General features: G+C 62.0%; 1 protein-coding gene across 6 annotated transcripts; it reads right to left on the minus strand.

Annotated features, from left to right (window-relative positions):
* Positions 1-501: 501 nt before the first annotated feature.
* On the minus strand, positions 502-18959 carry TRAF7 (TNF receptor associated factor 7). Of its 6 annotated transcripts, none has more exons than XM_060078607.1 (21): positions 18817-18959; positions 11346-11464; positions 11034-11091; positions 9435-9526; positions 6567-6683; positions 6010-6102; positions 5809-5842; positions 4970-5153; positions 4740-4868; positions 3857-4074; positions 3701-3774; positions 3426-3474; positions 3212-3339; positions 2932-3014; positions 2157-2196; positions 1939-2055; positions 1731-1853; positions 1458-1577; positions 1238-1369; positions 1034-1153; positions 502-862 (listed from the first exon to the last, which is right to left on the minus strand). In XM_060078607.1, exons 2-21 carry the CDS (start codon positions 11424-11426, stop codon positions 848-850), a joined length of 2007 nt encoding a protein of 668 aa, XP_059934590.1. In that variant the 5' UTR covers positions 11427-11464; positions 18817-18959; the 3' UTR covers positions 502-847. The 6 variants fall into 6 exon arrangements, with proteins under 6 accessions (XP_059934590.1, XP_059934588.1, XP_059934589.1 ...); XM_060078605.1 differs by having other exon boundaries at positions 4734-4868; positions 18817-18958; XM_060078606.1 differs by lacking the exon at positions 18817-18959 and adding an exon at positions 13587-13776 and having other exon boundaries at positions 4734-4868.
* Between the last annotated feature and the right edge of the window lie 207 nt (positions 18960-19166).

Consider the following 19166-nt stretch of genomic DNA (forward strand, 5'->3'; position numbering starts at 1 on the left):
TGACATTTCTTAACAAAAAAGAGAATTAAAAAGCGCCAAAAACCAGCGATTGTGATTCGGGTGGGCTGAGGGGGTCTGCCAAGGTGGTGCCTGGGTGTGTGGGGCCCCTTCCAGTGGTCATGTGCTGGCACGTCCCCGGGTGGGTGGGCCTGGCCAGCTACCTGGCCTCTCCTCAGTGGGTGGCCCAGGCCAGGGCCAGCAGGTGGGGAGGGGGGGTCCGGGCAGGGAGCTACTGTCAGCTGTCAATAAACAGCAGAATATGGAGCTGCCTGGTTCACTTTTTTGGGGTATGTACATTGGGGCAAGTGGGGGTTAGCCTGTTCCTGACAGGAAGGAGAAGTCACCAAGAGTGTACATCCTGGGGATGTCAACAGGAGCCTCCTGTGGTCCCTGCCCAGCTTCCCTCCCACTGGCTGCTGGTGCCTCTGCTCCCCAGTGTCCTCAGGTGGCCTCTTCCTCCCCCTGAGGACCATCCCCACTCAAAGCCACAGTCTGTGCAGCTTTTATTTCAATCAGGAAGTAATCAAATTTATATACAATCTAAAAACAGTAGAAAAGGTGAGTAAAAAGGCCCACAGTCCATCTGGAGTGGGGATGGAGGGTGGGCCTGGTGAGCGTCGTACCTGGTACCCAGACGGGCTGGGCACTGTCCTGGCAGTGACGATGACAAGGCCAAGCAGAGGGAGGCTCACTGGGCGCAGGGCAGGGAGGGCACTGTCTGCCTGGCTGAGTCTGCCTGCCTGTTCCCATGGGGCAGGCAGAGACCCCAAGACCAGCCATGTGGCTCGCTGGACTTGGACAGGCCTAGGTCAGGCCCAGAGGAAGCCAAGACCTGGCCTGGATTCTGTTAGCAAGTCCACACCTGCAGGGGAAAGGCTCTGTTTCAGGTGCCCCTTTGGCCATCCAGCCCCAGAGCCAGCTGCCGTCCATACCCGCCCTTCACTGCTGCCTGCCCAGGGCCACTAGATCCCATCTCCCCCGCCCCCGCTCCCCCCATGCAGCCCCTTTGGATGGCCTGAGCCAAGGCACTGACCTTCACGGTGCTGTCCACAGCTCCTGAGAAGAGCCGGCCCCGGGACACAGCCAGTGCAGTCACACTGCCCTGGTGACGCAGCAGAGTCTGCGTGCAGATCATGTTGTCCATACTCCAGACCTGGGGGCACATGGGACATGAGGACCGCGCAGGCCTGGCACCCACCCTGAGCCTCCCACTGTCCGTCGGTAGGCCAGCTCGCACCCTGAGAGACCGGTCATAGGATGCGCTGAAGACTTTGGTCTGGTCTGGCGTTGAGATGACCGCTAGGGCATACACAGTGCCAACGTGTCCTGTCAGGGTCCGCACCTGTTCCTTAGACTCAATGTCCCACACCTGAGGGGGTGGCACAGGCAGGTCAGAGACACAGACGGGGAAGACAGGGGCCCAGAGTCAGACCCTGCCCCTTGGCATCCACTCTTACGTGGATGAGGTTCTCGTAGGTGCCACAGACAATGTGGTGATTCGTCACGGCAATAGAGTAGACGCTGCCACCAGATGTCTGCAGGACGTGGATGCAGTCGAGGGTCCGGATGTCCCAGATCTATGGGTAAGTGCGGGCTACTTGGTCCCAGGCCAGGCACCTCATCCCCTGGGCCTCTCAGCAGCCCACCCACCACCCAGAGTGCATGTGAGGGTCTCCCCACGCTAGCAGCGTGGGGGCAGGGCAGATGGAGCCGGCACAGGGAGGGCGCACCTTGATTGTCTGGTAGGAGCCGCTGTACAGGTAGCTCTGGGCAGCCACTAGGGCCCGCACCCAGTGGTTGAGGCCGGTGAGCTCCTTCTTCAGCTTCAGCTCGGTGCCCACAATGTCCCACACCTGTGGGAGCGGCCGTGAGCGCAGGCCTGGGGGGCAGGCACTGGCACCCTGCCGCCCGGCACACACGTGCACCACCTTGCCTGACCTTGATGGCCTTCAGGGAGCCGCTGAAGAGCATGTTGTGTGAGGAGACCAGCGTGCACACCGGGTTGTCATGGGCCCGGATCGTATTCACCTTCTGCAGGTTCTGGATGTCCCAAACCTGGCGGGAGGGAGGACGGGAAGCCTTAGGCCCTGGCCGAGCCCAGGCCCCAGTGGCACAGTGAGCCTGGGGGTCCCGGCCCGCCCGCCGGCTCCACTCACGATGATGGTGCAGTCGGCTGAGCCGCTGTAGAGCTTGCACCTGGGGAAGTAAAGCCAAGGTGTCAGGGTGCGAGAAGCCAGTACCCTCTCTGACAATGCCCTGGCCAGGCTGGGGGAGCACTGGCCACTGGGAACCAGCAGCCTGGGCCATTGCCAGGATCACTGCTGAGCCCAGCCTCGGTTTTCCTGTCTCAGCGAGGGGACCTTGGATGTGGAGGCCCAGCCCCGTGCCTGCCTGGCAAGCATCTGACAGCTGAGCTGGGAGGTAATTACCCCTGTTAGTGTTGCTGGCAGTCAAGCTGTTGCTTCCTGTGAGCCAGCATCTCTCTCTCATACACACACACTCACACACTCACGCCCACAACACGAAGCCTCATGACACAAGACAGGAGGGAAGGTCTAGAAGGGGCACCCTGGGGGTGAGGCGGTGGCCAGGCAGGCTTCTCTGTGGTGCTGCGCCCCGGGCTCTGGCTGCCGGCCAGCAGTAGCTGAGCCCCTGCCTCCACTCTCTGGTCCCACATCTGTCCTCTGGCTGCCTGAGGCTCTCCAGGGCCAAGGCTCTGCTCTGTGAATGTACAGCTTCAGAGGTGGAAGGCCCACATGCTGCCACCCATGATTCAGCCCAGCTCAGGGTCGAGGGCGTCTCCCAGGAGGAGCAGACAGAGCCACCTCTAGGACACGTGCAGCCATGGACTCAAGCTCACAGTCCACAGGACCTCCCATCCCCGGCTCCACATGGGCCCTGTGGTCTGTGGACACGTGTGCCTGCACTCACCCCTGGATGCAGAGTGCCAGCACGATGCCATCATGGCCCTCCAGCGTCTTCTGGCACTTGTAGGTGGTACACGTGTCCCACACCTGTGGAGACCAGGATCAGGGCAGGTCCCAGCAGGGTCAGCCCAGTGGCAGGGGGCACCATGGCAGGAATGACGTGAGCATAGGGGGAGGGGAGAAAGCCCCATCCATGGGCAGGACCTGGAGCCGGCAGAGGCTGGTGTGCAATGCCCACCCCTACCCCGCCAGGCTGCCAAGCCCCTAGGCAGGACCCTACCCACCTTGATGGTCTTGTCAGAGGAGCCGCTGAAGAGCAGGTCCCCCATTGAATAGACGCAGAGACACCAGACGGGGCCCTGGTGACCCACAAAAGTTCCTTTGCACTTGAAGATCTGCTGCGGGTCGTAGGCTGCAGAGAGATGGGGGAACTGGTGATGGGGGAACTGGAGGGGGCTTCGGGGATGGCGGCGGGAGCGGCAGTGGGCCCATACTCACATCCTAGGATGCCCATGTTCAGCCGTGCGTTGATGTGGGACAGCTCGTCCTGCGAGGCCAAAAGTAGAGCAGAGGGTGGGGTGGGCAGGGCTCCACAGCCCTCCATGGCCCCAGGCCTGAGCTCTGCCAGGGCAGGGCAGATGCAGCAACAGCCCTCCCAGCACAGACACCTAATCATAAGTGGGAACAAGCCTCCTGCTGGGACCCAAGCTGAGAGATGGTCCCGTGTCCCCCAGCCCACCCCACCTCCCTGCATCTGGCCCCTGCCCGCTCACATTCAACATGGACGCGTCCCTCCGGAACTCCATGAGGTCCTCGCTGAGCTTGCTCTGGTTTTCATCCAGGACATCTGTGTAGCAGGGACCAGGAGCAGGGTGTCAGGGACCAGGAGGAGGGGCTGCACCCCTGCCACCTCTGGGCCAGGCTCTCACCGAACTTGAGCTCCAGGCTCTTCTCCAGCTGGTCGATCTTCTCTGAGAGCTTGCCCAACATGGAGCGCAGGAAGGCAATCTCCTGGTCCTTCTGGGCCAGCGCCACGTGCATCTCGTGGAAGCGGTCATCCGTCTGCTGAAGGAACTCCTTCAGGCCCTCGAAGCGGCAGGTCTCCAAGTGCGTCTCATACGTGTCCTGGTTTCCGATGAACGTGCACCTGGAGGGACAGGACAGCTGCCCTGCCCACCTGCTCAACTGCCCGCCCAGTTGGGCTCTTCCCTTTGCCTCCCCAACCCCAAGAATCTCTCTGCCCACTGCAGCCCCGATGGGCCCCGATGGGCCACCATCCTCTGCATACCTGCATGCCCACCAACCCACCTACCCATCCTGCTTCTACCCAGCAATCCAGTTATCACTTCGCTCCTGCTCAGAGCTCTTCAAGGGCTCCTCCACCACCTCACCAGCTTCTGCCCTAAAGAGCCAGCTGCTGCCCCTTCTCCCACCCCCACCTCCCCTCTGCTCTCAACTCCACCAGCTGCCGGAAGCCCTCACCCAGGTCTTTGCCCAGCTCGTGCCCATGCATGCATTCATTCTCAGCTCGTGCCTTCCCCAACCACCCGCAGCTCCCTGACCGCTCCGTCCTCCGTGTTCCCATGGTGCGTAGGTCTCCTCAGCACCTGTACCTCAGTTTGTAATTACATAGACGATGGTGTGGTTCCCGCTAAGGTCGTCTCCCCAGAGCCCGGCAGACAGGCGGATCTCAACCAAGGTTTGCTGAAGGAGGGACCGTGAATGCCAGCCCAGGCCCACTCACCCCCTCAGGTCCGCCCACCCCCACCCCGGGGCAGCCCCGTGCGCCCACCCCCGCCCACTCACCCGTACTTGGAGTGGGGACACTTGATGTGCTCGCACTCCTTGAGATGTGCCTCCAAGTTCATCTTGAGAAGGGGCGGGCAGCTGGGGTTGTTGGGGCACCGCACAGGCCTGTAGTCACAGCTGCCCTCGTGGTCCCTGGGGCAGATGGGACATGGGGAGGGGGGGCTGAGTCCCCAGGGGCACCGATTCTCAGTACCCCTGGGGGGTGGGGACTGGGGATGGAGGGGGGCACTTACTTCCGGGCGCTGAGCTTGATGGTGAAGGGACACCCTCGGGGGTCCACCTCAAAGACAGTGGGCTTCCCGCCCCCCACTGCCCGACAACCGTGCCTGCAGTGGATGAAGAGCTCGCCAATCTGCTCAGCCACTGCGATGTTGTTCACCACCACCGTCAGCTTGGCATTGTCCACAGGACACTTCTCTGGGGGGGAGGGCGTGTTGACCCCACAGCCCACCCGGCCACCATCTCCCCTGGCAGCCCTGCCCTGGGCACTATGGCTAGGCTGCTCTGGGGGAGACCATTCCCTAGCAGGCGGCAGGCCTGGAACATGCTCCCCCAGCTGGGTGGGCTGAGCCTCTGTCAGGGGCCTAATCCACCCATCTACCTTCCCCTCTGGGGCTCCTGGAACAGGAAAGGGTGCATGGCTGGGCCACCGAGAATGACCACTGGGTGAGCAGGTGGTGGCAGAGGCCTCTCAGTTGACCCGAGAGTCTGGTGCAGGGCCAAGAGAGCTGGGGACAGAGCATGGAGAGGGCCAGTCCTGGGCCAGCCGCTAAGGCCTGAGAGGGTGAGGCCGGCAGCCTTGACAGCAGGGGCAGCGTCCGAGAGAGTGGGCGCTGTGCCCAGAAGGCCCACCCACACCCACCGTGGGGCGGGCTCTGAGCTGCCGTGCTCATCAAGGTCTTGAGCCTGGCCCGAGCCTGGCCTGAGCAGTCACCCAGGAACCGCTGCCACAGGAGGACTAGGGAGAAGCGGCTGTGCAGCCAGGGTCTCCATCAGTGCTAGGCCCAGGCCGGACCTCCCCGGAGGGACCTCCCCGCCACTGGGGAATGAGCCTAGGCTGAGAGGGCCCTACCTGACTTCAAGGCGCATCTTCGACAGAAGGTGTGCTGTGAAGACAATAGACGGATTGGGGTGTGGCCGCAGAGCTGCCCCCACCCCGTGCCCACTGCAAAGGGCACCTGCTGGGTGGCAAGACCAGGCCTGTGAGCGAGGCCAAGGCTCCCCATGAAAGGGGCCTCACGGTGGTGCACAGGTCGGGGAGGGGCAGCCTCACCCCACACGTGGTGATCACAGGGTCCTTGAACACACTGCAGCAGAGCTGGCAGCAGAGCTTCACCGAGGGCTGCTCGGCAAACACCAGTGGCTCCTAGAACAGGCAGGGCTGGGTGAGGGTGGGGCCTGGGACTGCTGACATGGGTGAGGGCACCCAGCCCCTTCCCCTGTGGGCCTGGGCTGCCCTCTTGGGGTGGAAGCACCTCAGCCGGGGTGTGTCCTGAGAGGAGGAGTCCGCTGAAGCCTACGGCTGGGCCTGAGCTCCAGTAGACCTGAGCAGGAAGGACCCCTCCAGCCATGCCCTCACCCCATGATACCTACCCTCTCCCTGGGACAGAGACTAGAAAGGGCCCCACATAGGACCCGCCTTTCATTCCCAAAGCTGATGCCTGGGCAGCCCCTGGGGTGGGGAGTGAGAAGAACGTGCCTGGGGGACCCAGCCCAGCCCCCCGTGCGGATCAGGGGCCCCGATCAGGGCCTGAGGGGAAGGTGCCCCCAACACCCCAGGACGGGGAGGGTCCCTTGGAGTCTGCACAGAGCCTGCCCGGCCACACCTACCGGCTCCTCCTCCTCCTCAGGCAGCGAGAACGTGGAGCGCAGGGACATGCTGGACTCCGAGTGCAGGGAGCGGACGGAGATGGCCGAGTCAGAGCGGCGTGGGGTGCTGATGGGGGGCTGCGGGCAGACGGGAGGCCGTCAGCTGGCAGGAGGGCCGGGCTCAGACCCCCGTCCCAGTGGGCGCCCACTTAGCCCACGGCCCGGCTGTGTGCGGGGAGCCGGTGCGACGCCCAGGCCCCGCCTGCCTGGCAGTCCCGGCCCTGTGGTTGGGACGCCTGCTCACATCTGCCAACTTTCTTTGTGTAAATGGAGAGACTTCCTGCTATTCAATTCTACGAGGACACGCTCGGCCTGCTTCCTGCTTCCCGTGAGGGAATGTAGGCCGCAGAGGGGACACCTCCACCAGCCAATCCCGGGGCGGGGGTGGCCACGGCCCCCAGACTGCTGGAGGGAAGGGGGTGGAAGGCTGGCTGCGGGAAGCTGCAGGGCTCCAGGTGCCCGCTGGGCTCAGCCACCGGCCTGGCTGTCCTGGCCGGGGACACTAGCCCAGGCCAGTGAGGCTGCCTGGGGGGGAGGTGGGGACACCCCCACCAAACCCCAACCAAGCTTCTGAGAGCAGGAGGGGGGGCCACGGGTGCTCGTCTCTGCCTGAGCCACCAGAAACACGGATCTGGGGGAGTGCCAGGGCAAGGGGTACTGTCCCTTCCTCCCCTCTGGGCCTGGAACCCTCCAGAAGAGATACTCCAAGAGCAATCACTCCCCACGCTCTTCCCCTCCTGCCCCAAAGCTTCATTCATGAGCCATAAACCTCCTGCCTCCACGCCCAGCCCACCTGCCCCCTCTAGGTCCCAGCCACTCTGGGACGTGGCTGCCTCTATCTGAGCCTCTGTGGGTGTGGGGACTGTTGGAATGATCCCCTCCCCGCCAGCCCGGGGTGTGGGACCCACCGCGGGCAGAGGGAGGCTGGCTGGGCAGTACCAGGGCCCGGCTTCCCCGAGCAGGTGCAGCAGAGATCAGTGTCCCCAGCATGCCCGCAGACAGGGACCTCCCTCACCAGGGTAGCATCTCCCTCCCGTCACAGCATCTCAAGTGGCATGTTTGCATGGAAATGCCACATGAGAAACAAGAGGGGAAATCAGAAGAAGTGTCAAATTATCCCCAGGGCAGCGATGGAAACCAGAGGGTGAGAGCAGGTCCAGACAGGAGCTGGGCTAAGCATTCGGGGCCCGGCCTGGCTCTGTTCTCCCCTGCCACCCTAGCCCCCTGCCCCCCTGCCCGCCTGCCCCTTGCGGGGCTCCCACTCCTCCTGAGTGAAGGGGCTGTGGCTGCCAGGCCGGGGCTGGGGGCAGGGTAGCTAGCCCTAAAGTACAGGGACTGGGGGACGGCCCAGCTCCCCAGGGCAAGCAGAGGGGGCAGCCTGTGGGGGCCGAACGTCCAATAGAGATGGTGCCCAGGTGGCCGCGGCTCAGGGCCCTCACAGCACACGCCTACCTCCTTAGAGCCACCAAAACCCAAGGATTCCAGAAACCATAGGCACGGGGAATTCACTTCCTTCAAGGCCCAGCTGGGCAGGCGAGCCTTCTGTTCCCAGCCTCACTCCGTGGGCAGGTCACAGGTCCCGGAGACCGCGGCAGGCAGAGACCAAGGGAGGGGGAGCTCGGGCTTAGGGAGGGCCTAGTGAAGTGCTGGGCACACAAACGTGTTTGTTTGAATAATTAAAAATACTTTTTTCCTCCCTATTAAATAGGAAACAAAGGCCTGGCTGCCCAGCATGAGGAGAAGCCTTCGGTGCTGGGAGGCTAGAAGGGCTGAAGCACTGGCCGGGGTCTGTCGGGGGCTCTGAGGGAAACCAAAAAGCAGGCACAGGAGAGGTGAGTGGCAGTGGGAGGGTCCTCGCGTCCCACCCCCACCAGCCGGGCCAGCCTTCGCTTCCCGCAGCAGTCCCAGAGCCGGGCAAGGACCGACAAACAGGGAATGGCCACTGTGACCCTGGCCACACGGCCTGGGTACCGACAGCCAGCTCCAACTCTGACCCGAAGCCCTTCCTCACTGACCCCAGCCTGGGCCTGTCCATCTTTCCCCACCTGCTGAACCCGGTCTCCCTCGTCAGGAACCCCAGACTCGGGGCCTCTGCCTCTACGCGGCAACCCACCCATTCATACTCTGCTCAGCAACAGAGGAAGCTTTAAAAATGGGGATTTGGGAACTTCCCTGGTGGCGCAGTGGTTAAGAATCCGCCTGCCAATGCAGGGGACACAGGTTCGAGCCCTGGTCCAGAAAGATCCCACATGCCGTGGAGCAACTAAGCCCGTGCGCCACAACTACTGAGCCTGTACTCTAGAGCCCGTGAGCCACAACTACTGAAGCCTGCACGCCCTAGAGCCCATGCTCCGCAACAAGAGAAGCCACTGCAATGAGAAGCCCACGCACCGCAAAGAAGAGTAGCCCTCACTCGCTGCAACTAAAGCCCATGTGCAGCAACGAAGACCCAACGCAGCCAAAATAAATAAATAAATACATAAATATTTTTTAAATGGGGATCTGATCTTGTTACCCTCCCGAATGAACCTTCTGTGGCTCCCACCCCCACAAGATGGAGCCAAACTTGCCTCCTCTCAGCCTGCAGGCGCCACACCCTCTGGCTTAGCCACCCTCACCAGCGCTCTCTGGAAACCCAGCCATGGGTGCTCAGGCCTCAGGGTGTTGCACATGCTGGGCCTCTGACACCAGCTTGCTTCAACCTCAGACCTGAGCTCGCGGCAGAGCCTCCACCTTCAACTCCTCCTGGGCCCTAGGCACCGGGAGGGAGGGCATGGTGGGAAGCAGGCTCTGGAGGGGTGGGGAGGGGGGAGCGAGGCACAGACCTACCATGCTGTCCTCCTCGTCCCGCGGTGAGTAGGCGAGGGAGCTGGAGGAAGAGGGCGTCCTGCGGTGCTGTTTGTATGTGCTGGTCCCATCGGCTGTGAAGAAAAGAGGGCTGAGATGCTGCGAGCGGGGCCGTGCGGGGAGGCCTGACCACCGTGGCAGGCAGTGGGCTCCTTCGCAGATGGGCCAGGCAGGGGCAGAGGCTGGGCTGGGGGTTGTGGTTGCCTCCCCAGGTCTAACCAGTGCCTGCAGCTCACCCGCAGGGCTCAGCCTGCCCTGGACAGTCCCAGCGCTGAGTCCAGAAGCTCCCAGCCCCAGCCCTGCCACCCACAGGCAGAGAGGTCCGAGGCCCCTCAGCTGGTACGTGGTGGGGCCAGGATGGCAGCCTGGTGGTCTAGGTCCCCTCTCCGCCCACCTCCTCCCCTGGTGTGGCCAGAATCAGGAACCGGCCACAGGCCCTCTTGGCCTCCTACAGGGAAGGCTGCTGAAGGCATGGCCCTCCTCCTCTTGCACGTCACCCCAGCTGCCCAGAGAAGGCACTGGTCAGGGGTCCACGTGGGAACAGGAGCCAGCCTCACAGGCCCTAAAGGCAGCAGCCAGAGGCCTACAGTGGCCAACACTGGTCTCAGGCCCCAGCCAGGGCCAGATGTTGCAACAACCAGCCCCAAAGGCCTGGTTAATGATCCAGGCTTCAAATGGCTGCCCTGTGACTGGGCCTCAGTTTCTCTGTCCGTAATGAGAGGGGCTGGGTGAGGCAACTGTTCGTGCCTGGTCACTGGCTCTGACCATCCCTGACACTGAGGGAGTTGCTGGGTTGGCCATGGGCGAGACAGGCCCCCGTTACTCTCTGCCCGGGAGCTTTTGACTGCCACGACAGGGTGCTACATGGTTTCTAAAGGTAGATAAGAAATTAAAGAACAATTACTCGGGTGATGCGATTAAGGGGTATGTATATTTGCTTTTTCCTCAGAAAAGAACATTTAAGAAAAAAAGAGGGCTCTTTCACAGCCCCGAGGGGGTCACCCAGCGGTAAAAAGGAGCCTGTGTGAGCAGATGTCCACGGCGGCCTGGTGACCCCGCCAAAAAGTGTATCAAGAAGATACCGTGGAAAAGCAATTAAAAAACTAATTAGCAGCTGGTGTTCTCCTATGAGGGGCAGAGTCCTGAAAAGGCAAAAGAACACACACTGCTCCCCAGAAGCACGGGTCCTGACAGGAGGGGCCACATGCCCTCATGTCTTCGGGAAGGAGGCTGTGACCTCGTGGTCTAGTTCCTCACCACCTCCCAGAACACACAGTGCTGAGGGCTCAACCATGGGACCAGACTCGGGAAAGGACCCCGTGAGTACTTCTTATCACCTCCCCATGCCCAGCCTGGTCCCCAGTCCTGACCTTTCAGAGCCTGCTAGAAGCCTGGGTGGGACGAGTCAGGGGTTGCTTGATAAAGGACAGGTGTGCAAAGTGGTGCCGGAGAAGTCGGGCAGCCCACCCCAGAGAGGCGGCAGGCGAGGCCCCGGGACGCAGGTGCAGGAGGATGTGGGGGTGTGGGAGGAGGATGGGGGACTCCTGCCCAGCCCAGGTTGGCCTGAGCTCACAGGCTCACCTTTTGTGATGGTGGTGACAGCCGAAAAGGCGGGCCCGAAGGTCGTTTCCATTCTGGTCTGGAGAGAGAACAGATGAGACTTGGCCTTGGCCCCAGTGAGGATGTGGACACACACGTGGACATAAGCTGACATGCTTTCCCCCTAACGAGTCCACATGCGTGCATATACTCGGACATGCCAACCACACACACGGCATGGCCCACCCAAGGGACCTCCAGGTAGGGAGAGGACGGCTCTGGAAGCTCTTCTGGGGCCCTGGGTATGTGGGGTGTGCACAGAGGCAGACCCTTCCCCGAGGGTGTCCCCCTTACCCCGGTGGCGGCGTCTGGGGTAGGAAGGTTGCTAGGCCCCCCGGAGAAGCGGTTGTAGCGGGCGCTCTTGCCCGAGCTCATGCTCTAGAGAGGCATCTAAGGTCCTCGGGCAGCGTCCCCTATGGGTGGAGCACAAATGAAGGGCTTTGGAGATGGTGGCCAAGCCCCTGTCGGTTGGTGGGGCCGCTCCACACAGGCAGGCTCCCTCTGGCCAGTCCACCACAGGCCACGCTTCAGTCTCTCTCCACCACCAATCCCAACAAGGGCAGGTCCATGCGGGCAAAGTCCCTTCCCCTCCCTCCTGTCCCAGGTGTGCACAGGCCAGAGGAAAGGAGGAGACCCTAGGTGCAAGCAGGCAGCTGACACTCAGTTCTACCTTGCTTTAAGGCTTAGCCCTTTGGAAAAGCCCACCAGCTCCACCCCAGAGCTGGAGAGGCCCTCACCCCTGCTCTGTCTGCTCCTCTGGGTCCGAGGTCTGAATGTCCCTGGGGCCAAGGCTGGGTATACACAGCAGGACAAAGCCACAGGCCTGTTTCCTGCCAGGGCAGGTGTGGTCAGGCCGAAGCCGCCTGGTCTGCAGGATGTCGAGGATGCTGGCCGTGCCCGCAGAGAACCTGTGGGTGACGTACTTGGAGCCCAGCCCCTCTCCAGCCTCACCACATGCAGAAAGCCCCTTCGGGCAGGGGAGGAGTGAAGAATTCCGACTCTTGACCTTGTGCAGGTCACCCACTCCAGGAACAAAGGGTGCCCCAGTGTGACCCAGTCTCAAGGGCTGGGGTGGCAGGGAGAAGGCACAGTGGGAATCATCCCAGGTCTCTGGTGACTCCCACCCAAGAAGAGAGGGGCTAGATGGGCCCTGAGAGAGCTGGCCAGGCCCAGGTGTACCCACAGAGTAGGAAGAGATTAGAAAGAAAAGGAGACCCAGTCAGCACCTCACACTAGGACGGGACCCCAGGGAGAGCTGCTCCATTCCCGAGACAGCACCCACCCTGTGGTGGCCCTATCAGTAGGCACCCCCTGGGAGCAGTCTTTCCCATGTCAGGACCCTCAACAGTCTGTAGCCAGGAGCACAGTCTCCCCCTGCAGCAGTCGGCTGTGTTGAGAGCCATGAGACTGCCGGCTTGAAGCCAAGCTCCCCACGGGGAGGAAGGACACATGCTCAGGACTGCTGTCAACAAGCCCACTTGAGCTCTCCACCTCAGGAGACTCCCAGCAGCATCCCCTGGACTGTGGGCTCATTGCCTGGCACCCGGCCCAGCCATCAGACCAGCATCAGGAACTGCTCTAGGAGGTCAGGTTCATCTTGCTCCTGGGGCCGCGTGGCAGGCAGGGACCCACCCTGTGGTCTAGAGTCCCGCAGGACTGTGAGGCTCCAGGGGTGAAGGGCTGCTAAGCCCCCCACACTGTGGGAGAAGGCGGGAGATGCTCTCTGCCCCCTACTGTGAGTCCAGCAGAGAGCAACTGTACAGTCCAGCTGGTTCTGGCACCTTCCACACCAGGTCCTCCTGACCTGGACCATCTAGCGACGTCCACGCCCCACCCCCTACGGCCAAGCAGTGTGACCTGGGGCCCACCCAATGGTCCCCCAATGCAGCCTGCAGGTTTGCAGGGAGGGGAGGGGCTCTCAAGCATACCCCACCCTCTGTACTGTGCTCCCAAGCTGCCCACCCCTTCAAATGCCACCTGCACGCCACCCTCCCAAACTTTGAGACTCAGGCATTGACAGGGTGGCTCTTGGCCCCTGCAGTTGGCACTGCCATGAGGCACCTCCCCCGCAGGGCTCTGAGCCCCTGTGGGTCTGGCTATATAGGGGGTCCTGAGAGCTTGGCCAAAGTCCCCCCGTCTTGCCCACCACTTTCCCCGCTGTGACTCGGGGGGCTTGGCTGCCTGCCCCAGCCCAGGCTCTCTGGTGGCCTGTCCTCTCAGGGGAGAGACGGGGGCTCCTGAGAGTGGTCAGCGCCAGGCCCTCAGGCAGAGGGGTGAAAGGGGCTTGTCCAGAAGCCCACCTCCAGCCCTGCTGTGAGTCTGCACGCTAAGCAGGAAGTCTTGGGGGCCGCCCTGCTTGGGGTAAGGACACTCTGGCTCCAGTGAGGCCCAGACAGTGGAGAGTGGGAGCTCCAAGATTCCTCGCATCAGCATGAAAAGCTCCGCCCTTTGGGGAAACCCAGGGTTGACTCCAGCCTTAGCACCACGGGGGCGGAAGTGGGGGGTGTCACAGGGAGGCCACTGGCTGACACTGACCTGGATTTTACAATCCATCTGCTCCTTCCAGTGCAAGCTCCCAGGGCCAAGAAGCCAGCTGCTGGCTCCAGCAAGCGGCACCCACGGTCCGGGTGGCCAGGGCCACAGCAGGCACTTCCCCAGGACCTCAGCCAGCCCGCTGCCCGCCCCCCTTCGGTGCCGGGTGCCCAAGTGCCTGTTGCTGTAGCCTGGGAGAGCTGGTGTCTGGCTGTCCTGCACTCTGAAGTGAAGTAAACAGAAAGGCACGCAGGGCCCGCAGGGCAACATGCAAATCAGGCCGGGAAGTCTGCAGACAGCCAATAGCGGTCAGGCCCACAGCGATGACACAGGACCCAGTAGGGGACGTACAAGACCAGCCCGTGAACCAAGCTGAGTGAGGGAAGGAGGGCGGGAACCATTTCCCAGTTCACAGGGTTCAGTGTGCAGTCCCAGCCCTGGACAGGGGGGTGGGGGGAAGTCCCTGCTCGCCCCGCCCACCCGGAACCAGAACCAGAGATTGCATCCACAGCATCTCAGAATTAAGCAAGATGCCCTCGGCCTGCCCTCAGGCCGGTCCCTGGGGGCTGCATTTCGCAATAATGGTCTTCCCCAGTATTCTCTGGCTCTGGAGGCCAAAACCCCAGAAACATAACAGCACACGCAGCACTCCCCTGGCTGGGGCTACAGGGAGGCTGGGCCCAGCCGTCCTGTGGGTGTGCCCTGGCCCCCCAGAGGAGGAGGCCTCTTCCCCACCCCACAGTCAGCCTAAGGCTCTTAGGCAGGCAGGAAGTTGTCAACTAGAGCAAGAATCCTCAGCCAACCCAGAGCCTGGCCTCTCTCAAACTGGGAAAAGCCGCGGGATGGGCCGACTAGGGAGACCTGGGGTTGAGGAGGGCGAGAAAGGGCTTCCCCTCAGTCCTTCCCCACTCCCTGCCAAGTCCCCACACCTCCTGTTCCCAGGTGCCTCAGCAGAGCCCAGGGGAGGGACTCAAGGATTCTACCCCAGAAAGAGAAAAGCCCCCAGGTCCTGATGGAAATGGGGCTGTCCACCTTGGATAAGGCTGATGGGAGAGTGGGACCTACGGATGCTTAGGGTCCGTGCAGGAGCAGCCCGTCCCCTGCCTCGCCTGAGCCAGGGGTCAAGACCCAGGGGTCTTTGTCCACCCACATCCATGTCTAAAGGGCTCCTGGGGCCTGCGGTGCACTCACCACCCAATGAGGAAACAGCGATCTGCCCAGAACGCCCCAGCCCCTGCACTTCTCCACCACAGCCCCTCTTCAGGAAAGCCCCTCATCAGCCCCCTTCTCTGAGCAGCCTGCGCAGGAGGGCAGGCCAGCTCCATCGGGGCCCCTCCTCAGCCTGTCCCCTGGAGGGATCCCAAAGGGATCTTCTGGGGCCTCACCCTCAGGACTGTGGGACATGACCCCCCTTTCCCTTAGGAAGTACCCAGAGGGGGTGTGGGTTAGGCATGGTCCCGTGGCTGGCAGCCAGTGGAGCGGCAGCCTAGGCTGGCCATGCCAGAGCTGGGGGCAGTGGGGTGGCCAGACGCGGCCGAGCCCCACCTCAAGGCAGCTCCTCTGATAGCCCTAGGCAGCAGATGTGGTGGGGTTCCCTGAACAGCACATGCTGAGCCAGCGAGGGGGTGGACTGCCCTATAAATGTCGTCAGGCCACACGTTTGGCACCGACTGCCCCAGGGAGGAGCGTGGGTGGCTCGGGAATCCTCGTCCCTTCCTGCCATGGAGCCGTGGGTGGCCAGCTGGCTGGACTGTGGCCGGAGCTCCAGGTGCAGCCCCTGGCATCACCTTCAGACTGCACAGCCCCCCAGTAAGCCCTTCCCTGGGCCCCCAGGCCCCCAGGCCCAAGCCCAGGCCAGGCTGCCAAATCCTATAGACACAGGCCTGGTTGCCATAGCAAAGCCACACACACTTCCCCTGGCTGTTTCCTGGAGTCCCCTTCATATGCCTTTTCCATCCCAAACAGGAAGGGTGTGATGTTGGGAACCCCCTCAGCAGGCCCTGATCTGAGGTCTGCCCGGCCTCCCTTCCCTCCCAGCACTCAGCCCAGACCTTTGCCCTCACCTTGCCATCCTTCCCTCGGTATCCACAGCCTGGACTCCCCAGAGGTTTCAAAGCTGCCTACCTAGACACCTGCTGTGACCTCCCCTCCCAAGGGCTCTGCCCCCTTGCACCCTCCACCCAGCCTCCTGGCCTTTCCTGTCCAGGTCCAGCCTCTCCAGCCTACCTGGCCCCCTGTGCTAGAGGGAGTCTCTCCTGCTCTGTGGCCTGGCCTTAACCCCCACTTGGCAATGGGAATGCCTTCCCTTCCCCAGTTCCCTTGGGGCCAGCCTCATCTCCCCATCCTTTTTTTCCCACATCTGATGGCCATGTATGAGGTGGGAACCTGGCCCAGCCTGGGGGACATCCAGAGGGCTTCCTGGAGGAAGGGGTTGGCCGGATCCAGAACAGGGAGAGCATGTTCTGGGAAGAGGTGGCATTCATCCCCCTATCTCAGTGTGCAGCTGCAGGGCCACTTTTTCCTGTCCACACCTTCCCTCCACTTCAGTGCCCAGCCTAGCTTCGACTGCAGGGGTGGAACTGGGAAGCATGTCCCTAAATTAGTGGGTCTAAACTCATGGAAACAGGCCCTGGGCCTTCGCCCAAGAGCCAAGTGGCCAGCAGTGCCTGGGCCCAGTCTGCACCTCCAGGCTCCCTTGGCCGTTTTCTCATCGCGCCCTGCGTGGCTTCTGTCTCCTGGGCTTCCTCCTTCTTGCTCCCCTGTAGAAGTCAGGAAGGGCACGCAGTCCCTGGGCCAGATCTGGGTCTGGAGGTGACCGGGAGCGTGGAGGGCAGAGGTCTGGCCCAGCCCACTCCTCCATCTAGCCCTCACCATCCAGCCCTCTGGCACATTCCTCCAGTCTGGTGTCTGCTGGGCTGCTCCTTCCCCGCTGGGTGCCCTCCCTAGGTGCTCCTGGGATTGTTCACCCCTCCAAAAGGCTTCCAGACAGCTCGCCTCCTCCTGCCTAGGGCGGCCAAGGGCCAGGTGTGCACAGTGACATCAGCACCCCCCCAATGCCCACCTCCTGCTTCGCCTGCCCCACCTGACTCCACGCTCCTCTGGGGAGCAACCATACCTCTTCTGCCCCACGGCCAGTGCACAGCGGACACTGAAGGCATCTGTTGAGAGGGGTTGGTGGGTCCATCTTCATGGGTCTGAGCCAGAGGTCTGAAGTCCTAGGTGCCCACCCACAAGTGCCAGACTCAGACCTGAGTTCAAATTCTGCTTCTGCCACTTAACAGGTGTGCGACTCTGGGCAAGTTACTTGCCTGCCAGGTCCTCGGATTTCTCACCTATTAAATGGAGTGGATGTACCCAAGTCTGGAAGGAACTGTGAGAGATGCCATGTGACTTAACAGTCAAGGCGCCACTGACATCAGCTCCTCCCTGAAAACTGAAAATGGAAGCTGAGAGGCCACCCGAGGCACAGACAGCCAGCGAGGGGTCACGGCCAAGGCTGACCAAAGCCCTGTTCCTTCTGCTTCCTCTGTTGCCGCGGGCAAGCTGAGGAGCTCCACCTTGCATGTAAGCCAGCCCCTCCCCAAGCCATGCCAGCTAGAGGCCAAATCACAGTGTCTGGGCTGCCGAAGCCTCCCAAGCGGCTCAGGCCCTTCAACTGCATCTTCTTCCATTTCCCAAACTGTCCATTCCTTTGTCCAGCCAACTGGCTAAGGTTCACATTCACTGCAGGCCAGGCCCTATGCTCCTTCCCAGCCTGTCTCTTTCAGCCAGACTGCCCTTTTCCCTGCTCTCCCCCTGAGGGAGGTTCTGGCTTCCTGGAGACAGTACTGCTATAGGATGCAGGCACCTTGAGACACAGGGCCTGGGGTTTCCATGGAGAAACTTGAATCTGCAGAGCAGTGAAAGTGGGAATTTATGACGGAGAGGGGAAGGGGTGTGGGAAGGGAGAGGCCCAAGAAAAGGAATGAGGAAGAGAGAGGCCACATAGTTGGCAAAGGCCAGGGGGTGGGCAGGCCCCAGGAGAGGGGGCCTGTGTGTGTGTGGGGAGGGGTCTGAGGGATGGGAGAAGGGTGTGCTGACAGGCTGGGCAGCATAGAGCTCTAAGCAAGGGACACAGCAAAGTAGGGTGGAACCTCTTCCCCCCTAGAGCAGGGTGTGATCCAGCAGGACCCCAGACTCATCCGCAGCTGACCACCCTGACCTGGCTCAAGACAACCAGGCCCGGGCAGCCAGACCCAGTGAGAACTAGGAGAGGAGGGCCCCAACCCACTCTCCTCTGCACACAAGCCAGCCTCCTCACTCTCTCCTACTTCCCCACTGAAGCCAGCAGTCCATCCTCCACTCACAACCAGAGGCTCTTTATTAGACTTAGACCTGATGCCCTCTCTCCTGTGCTTGAGTCCTCCAACAGCCTCCCTTGTAAGCACAATACAATCCCCATCCTGCACTCTGGTGTGTCTTCACCAATTCACTTCTCATGACGTTGCCAGTACCCGCTGGTGTCCACTGAGCTTCCTCACCCTGGGCCTTTGCACATCTTGCTACCTCTGCCCAAAAAGCTCTTCTAGCAACTTTCCAGGACGGGATGCTCACTGTAGGTGCCCCCTCCCCAAGCCATTCAGGAGCCCCCGGTACTCTCTTTCTCAATACCTTGCTTCTTTTTTTCATGGCACCTATCACAAATCTTCATGACTGTGTCTGTGTATTGTCAATCCCGCGCCCCTCTCTAGATCACCCGTTCTCAAAGCGGGTACGCTTGGAAATGTCTGGAGACATTTTTGGTTGTCACCTCGGGGGTGGGGGAGGTTACTGGTATCCAGTGGGTGGACACCAGGGATACTGCTCAACACCCTACAAGGCACCGCAGGGAATGATGGGCACGAGTATCAAGAGTGGCGAGGTTGACAAACCCTGCACGAGAAGAGCCTAGGAGAACTGGGATCATGCTCTCCGCAGTCTCCCCGCGCCTACGACAGTGCTGGGCACCCGGCGGCGATCAGTAAACGCAGGAAGAAGGAATGAATAAAGGAGAGAATGGAGAAAGGGAATGAGTGACGGACCCGCTGACAGACAGACGGACTGACCGGGGAGACCCCGGAGCGTCTCAGCCCCGCCCCCCAGGCCCGACCCATTCCCCAGACACCAACACGCCGGCCCTCCGCCCCACCGCGCGGGCACAAGACGCGGGCCCAAGGCGCGAGCCCCAGGCCAGGCACGCCGCTAGGACACTCACCCGCCCGTGGCCGCTTGGAAACCGCAGCGCCACCCTCCCGCTTCATCGTGCCCCCTCTACCGCTGGCCGGGAAAGGGACAGGACATTCGAGCCGGAAGCGCTCAGGCGCTGTGCCCGCCGGGATTTGCAGTTCTCTGGCTCTCGGGGCCCCAGGCGGCCGCCTTACTCGAGGCTCTTCAGAAACTACGACTTCCGGCGGCTCAGATGTTGCGGGGCGGGATTGGTAGCTTCAGAATCACTCTATGTTGCAGATCGGACTCTGATTGGCTATATATATCCGTCGCTCACAGTTAAGTTCAATGGCCTCTGCAAAAGGGTGGAGCTTCGGGTGTCGGGTCCGGGAGACCGCC

The sequence above is a fragment of the Mesoplodon densirostris genome, chromosome 16 (genome assembly GCF_025265405.1).
Source record: "Mesoplodon densirostris isolate mMesDen1 chromosome 16, mMesDen1 primary haplotype, whole genome shotgun sequence".
NCBI lineage: Eukaryota > Metazoa > Chordata > Mammalia > Artiodactyla > Ziphiidae > Mesoplodon > Mesoplodon densirostris.

Bases quoted from the DNA above. Each gene is read 5' to 3' on its own strand.
- TRAF7 (XM_060078605.1), bottom strand. From the start codon at position 11,426: ATGAGCTCGGGCAAGAGCGCCCGCTACAACCGCTTCTCCGGGGGGCCT. The intron at 6,103-6,566 runs GTAGGTGTGGCC...TGCCTGTTCTAG, and splicing joins CTGAGGAGGAGGAGGAGCCG to GAGCCACTGGTGTTTGCCGA. The intron at 5,843-6,009 runs GTGAGGCTGCCC...TTGTCTTCACAG, and splicing joins CTGTGATCACCACGTGTGGG to CACACCTTCTGTCGAAGATG.